The sequence below is a fragment of the Cyprinodon variegatus genome, unplaced genomic scaffold (assembly GCF_000732505.1).
Source record: "Cyprinodon variegatus isolate N-32 unplaced genomic scaffold, C_variegatus-1.0 Scaffold153, whole genome shotgun sequence".
Taxonomy (NCBI): domain Eukaryota; kingdom Metazoa; phylum Chordata; class Actinopteri; order Cyprinodontiformes; family Cyprinodontidae; genus Cyprinodon; species Cyprinodon variegatus.
Genome location: NW_015150606.1, coordinates 127,090 through 132,282, shown reverse-complemented (window position 1 = coordinate 132,282; position 5,193 = coordinate 127,090). Strand labels below are relative to the sequence as shown.

The following is a 5,193-nucleotide window of genomic DNA, read 5'->3' as shown; positions in this document are numbered from 1 at the left end:
ACTTGTATTTATTTTTCAATGTCTGTGTGCAGCTTTGGGGAGTTTGTTTGCCCCAATAAGGCTCTGAACAAAGATGATTTCTATCAAGGTTATTGGAAAGAGGGGAAAATGCATGGCCTCGGGACATACCGGTAGGTCTCACTAAAACTAAAATGTTTTCTGTTACAGGAGAACTGTAAATACAGATACAGTTTTTTTTTTTTATTATTATTACTTCCACCATGCACATTTTCGTTCTGGTCCACATGGGGGCAGCAGATCTCCGATTTACAAATACAGATTTCCAAGATTTTGGATTCTTTTTTCTAATGTAGGGTTAATTTTACATCAATGACCTGCAAATATTTTTAAAAACAAGAAACAAAACCTTGTGAAAATTTTCTTAAATCCAAACTTGGGCAAAACAGTGCAAATATATACATGTTTTTGTTTTATTTTTTACATAGTGGTGAGGGGAGTGGTTTCTTAGTGGTTAGAGCATTGTGCTTATATATCAGAGGTTCTGAGTTCAACACACTCCCACAAACTTCTACTCTGGGACCCTGAGCAAGGCCCCTAAACCCGGGCGCCGCTAACTGCTCCCAAAAAGGTTAAATGCAGAGTTCATTTCATTGCTCTGTACTTTTTGTGTTGTGATGATAATAAGTTGTTGAAAAAAACATAGCTTCTATAAGCTGAAATTAGTGCCATCAGAAAGAAAATTTGCAGAGGCAAAATTCATAGTGAAATGTATTGTTGGTACATTTCACTAAACTGAAACGGAATAAATACTTCAGAAAAAATATACGGTAATTACCAAAGACCATGATTTACGATAAAGAGAAGTCCTGACAAGGAAATAAAAATTTAATTCCCCTGTTTCCAAATGTCTGTCTTGTTTTATCTAGACCATTGCAAAGAATCCGTTTTTTTATGGAGTTAAATTGAGGCCAAAACATTTATTTGAAGAAAAAAAAAAAGTTTTGTTTTTTTTTCAAACAAAGTTTCCTTTTTTTAAAAAAAAAAAAAAAAAAAAAGCTTTTGATTAGTTTTTTTGTTTTGTTTGTTTTGCTTTTTAACAAGTAAATGTTTTACACTTTTGTTCAGATTTAAAGGTTTTTCTTTTTCTATTTCAATTCTCTTTTTTCAGGTTTAATTTAACTCCATACTTCTTAAGGTTCTCGGAATCTGTTTCAAAATGGTTCCATAAAAATATTATTCCGTCTTCATTAAACCAAAAATCCGCCATCTTGGATCTGTGGCGAAATCTATGGGGGAATAAAAGACCAGCTGCTTCGTTTGTGTTCTGTCTAAGAGATGAAAACTCCTCTGTCTTGATGAAGGTACGCAAGCGGTGAAGTTTACGACGGTTCCTTCCAGGATGGCGTGCGGCAAGGCCATGGGATGCTGCGCAGCGGAAAGCACAACACCTCATCCCCCAGCGTCTTCATTGGACAGTGGCTCCAGGACAAGAAGACGGGCTATGGAGTCTTCGACGATATCACAAAGTATGCCCTGAACTTCTCAGACAGTATTTTGCCGACATATTCTGTCTTACAAGTTCCCCCTGTTTTCTGTGCAGAGGGGAGAAGTACATGGGAATGTGGCAGGACCACCAACGGCAGGGCATGGGGGTTGTTGTCACCCAGTTTGGTCTGTACTATGAAGGAGCCTTCAAAGACAACAAGATGACGGTGAGTTTTCTAACAAACTCGCTAAGATGGATAGAAATGTTTAAGTAGAATCAAATCTGACTTTTAGGGTACTGGAATCCTTCTGTCTGAGGACGACACGACCTACGAGGGGGAGTTTTCTGATGAATGGACCCTCAGCGGAAAGGTGCTCTAAATGCAAACTGATCTAACAGAACCGTTTTGCTTGATTACAAGATTTCTCTGTATAATTTCAGGGCGTTCTCACCATGCCTAACGGTGACTACCTGGAGGGCTCCTTTAGTGGCGAGTGGGGGTCTGGTCTTAAAGTGACAGGCTCCTATTTCAAACCAAACCTGTTCGAAGCTGAAAAGGACAAGAACCGCGCCGTGTAAAGCTCCTCTCTTTAGCAAAGCCTCTGGATTAAACGCCTCGCTCCGGTTTACTTTTATTTGATTCTCTTAATGCAGAAAGCTCGGCCGTCTGAGCGTGAGAGCGGAGGAAAAGTGGCAGGCGGTGTTCGAGGAGTGCTGGAGTCAGCTGGGCTGCGAAGCAGCAGGGCATGGGGAGCACTGGAAGGCCTGGGAAAACATCGCTGTGGCCCTGACCGCCAACAGGCAGCAGATACATGACAGGTTAGCAAAAAATTAAAGTTTAACCTCGTTACACCGCTTAGAAACGACCATTATTCCTGCGGCTTGTTTCCTCAGCCCAGATACTTTGTCTCGGAGTCACAGTAAAACCCTGGAGTCTCTGGAGGTGATCCCCCAACATGATGGACCGATCACAATGGAGAGATATCACAGCATCCGACTCTATCTGATCAAGGTGCGTTCAAGAGTCGGTATGAATTAATTCACCTTCCTTTGGCTTAAAATGAAGAGCTAAATAGTTATTTGAACAATAGAAATATGACCTAGCTTTATCAAAAGTATCAACACTTTTGACAACCCTGTTTGGTTGTGTGGTTTTTCTTTATAAAGCTGCATGTTTTCGTTTTAACAGGCATGTGACACCCCCCTCCACCCTCTGGGCCGGCTGGTTGAGACCCTGGTGGCGGTCTACAGGATGACCTACGTTGGCGTTGGAGCAAACCGTCGGCTGCTGCCTCAGGCAGTCAACGAGATCAAGTCTTACCTCTGTCGCATCTTCCAGATCGTCCGGTGCGGATAGGAAAATTTAAAAAAAAAAATAACAAAGAGGCTTCTGTTTAAATTTCCTTTTCTGTCTCTAAAGGTTTCTCTTCCCCGACCTGCCAGAAGAGGGCGGTCTAATACCAGAGCCTACAGAAGGTCCTGCGGGCAGTAAGCAGGATGCCGCAGACGCCCGAGCAGAATCACCCAAACCAGGGTATGAGTCACGCCACCGCCTGCTGCTGCTCGCAATCCCCACAGATCAGGATGTTTTGTATTTATTTTTTGGGGTTTCAGCCGCGTGGTGAGCAGTTCGGCTCTGCTGCTCCCCGTCCTCCTGCCTCGCCTCTACCCTCCGCTCTTCACCCTCTACGCTCTGGAAAAGGAGAAGGAGGACGACATGTACTGGGAGTGCGTCCTGCGCCTCAACAAGCAGCCCGACCTCGCCCTGCTCGCCTTCCTGGGGGTCCAACAGTAAAGCTGCTCTGTTCCTGAACGAAAACAACCATCGGTGTAAAACCGGGTCTTTCTTTTTCATTTCTTTTTCTTATCCTGTTGCAGAAAATTTTGGCCCGTTTCCATCCCTAACGCTCCACCAACTCCGGGCGAGAGGCAGCCGGTAAATATTTCCCGCCGTAGCTGATAGACGTACGGTCTCCTTCTAAATGACTTTGTGCTTTCAGGTCATCCCGACCACGAAGGACGCCTGCTTCGCCTCGGCGGTGGAAACTCTGCAGCAGATCAGGTCCCGCCCTCCTCTACATTTATGATATATTTAATAGGTGCCATATTTTCTCTACTATAAGTCGCTACTTTTTTTCCCACGCCTTGAACCCTGCGGCTTATAGGAAGGTGCAGCTTTTTTGTAGATTTTTCCAGTTGGAAATAAAAGAAGGAGGGGCTAATTTTCATTTAGCACATGCTAGCAGCCAGAACTACGGAAAACAAATTTATTTGCTGCATTAAAGCTGTCGAACCAGTGAAGAGACTGTGGGCAACCCCTGCACAGCTAAAATAAAGATTGACAAAGCCCCATCTTTCATTAGAAGCTCTTACTGCTGCGAGACAACAAGCTAACGAGAGCTAGCATTCTTGTTTGTCCCTACTCTAGGGTAGAGAGCTCCCCCTACAGGTGTGTTGGGGGACAGTTCAATAGATATCAGCGGGTTATAGCCTGGTGCGGATTATATTGAGGGGCTCCCTATAGTCCAGAAAATACGGTACAGTTAAAATGAAGCTTTCTGTTTCTCACGATTTTTTGCAGCACGACTTTCACTCCGTCGGATAAGCTGCAGGTTATCCAGCTCACTTTCGAGGAGATTACCCAGGAGGTGCAGTCGCTGCTGAAGCAGGACTTCCTGTGGTCCATGGACGACCTCTTCCCCGTCTTCCTCTACGTTGTGCTGCGCGCCCGGTAAGCCGACGCTTAATCCAACCCAGTGGCAACATCTGGAACCCGTTTAATCATCTGTGATCTTCCTCTTTAGAATCCGCAACCTCGGTTCAGAGGTGAGCCTCATCGAAGACCTAATGGACCCTTGCGTTCAGCACGGAGAGCATGGGATCATGTTCACCACCTTGAAGGTAACAGAAAATCACACTCATCCGATTTAATGTTTTTCTTTTCTTTTTTCATGTTTTTTTTTCTCCTAATTTTCCAACTGCAGGCCTGCTACTACCAGATCCAACACGAGAAGATTTCATAGAACGATTCCTGCGTTTTTCCCCTCTTCCTCCTTCACCGGTTCAGCCGATGACGGGAAGTTGGTAAAACTCAAGTCTGCTTGCTCAGGAAGTAGAGAGTTTGATCATCACCAGTCTTGACTTTTTTCCGTTCTGATCAGGAAGATGGAAACATAAACAACGAGCTGCTTTCTCCTCTTCCTGATCCAGCTGGAAGTATTACTGAGTTTTCTAGCGCGTTGACGGAAATAAGAAGCAAGACGACGAGAGCAGAGTAAAAGATTTAAAAGCTACAGTCGTATTTTAAAAAAACAAAACAAACTGAAGTATTTTCATTACGGTTTACATTTAGTGTCATCATGTACTTCATCTGATGCAAAAACCAAACTGTAATGCCCTCTGGTGGAAGGTTTATACGGAAACGAGGACAGTCCGGGACTTAAATTATCCTGCAGAAGAGCTCTTTTAATAATAGAAGGATTAATATATGCAAAAATAAAAGATTTATTAAATAAGGATCTAGAAACAAAAAAAAATCCTAATTTAAACTGCTTTGACTGTGACTCTAAAGCTGAATAAATGCTTGGTTTTGGTCTAATGGAGGACTTCTATACCTCAGGCAGAAACTTGGACTGGAAGCATAATGTGAAACGGTAAAATGGGGTTTCTTGTGTTTTTGTTTTGTATTTTTTTTCTAGACAATCTCAGCCTAAATATCCCAGATAGACTTAAAAAAAAATGTCAAA

General features: G+C 43.2%; 1 protein-coding gene across 1 annotated transcript in view; it reads left to right on the top strand.

The window, feature by feature from the left end:
* The window catches only part of als2 (ALS2, alsin Rho guanine nucleotide exchange factor), a 25,648-nt gene extending 20,897 nt beyond the window's left edge, over positions 1–4,751 (top strand). Inside the window, exons 17-31 of the mRNA XM_015377393.1 lie at positions 33–131; positions 1,323–1,487; positions 1,562–1,673; positions 1,741–1,818; positions 1,889–2,022; positions 2,102–2,266; positions 2,342–2,459; positions 2,637–2,794; positions 2,868–2,981; positions 3,062–3,238; positions 3,326–3,383; positions 3,448–3,509; positions 4,029–4,178; positions 4,252–4,348; positions 4,432–4,751. Of these exons, the coding sequence (XP_015232879.1) occupies positions 33–131; positions 1,323–1,487; positions 1,562–1,673; positions 1,741–1,818; positions 1,889–2,022; positions 2,102–2,266; positions 2,342–2,459; positions 2,637–2,794; positions 2,868–2,981; positions 3,062–3,238; positions 3,326–3,383; positions 3,448–3,509; positions 4,029–4,178; positions 4,252–4,348; positions 4,432–4,470 (1,726 nt within the window). The 3' untranslated portion in view covers positions 4,471–4,751. The remainder of the gene's footprint in view (positions 1–32; positions 132–1,322; positions 1,488–1,561; positions 1,674–1,740; positions 1,819–1,888; positions 2,023–2,101; positions 2,267–2,341; positions 2,460–2,636; positions 2,795–2,867; positions 2,982–3,061; positions 3,239–3,325; positions 3,384–3,447; positions 3,510–4,028; positions 4,179–4,251; positions 4,349–4,431) is intronic.
* The last annotated feature ends 442 nt before the right edge of the window (positions 4,752–5,193 follow it).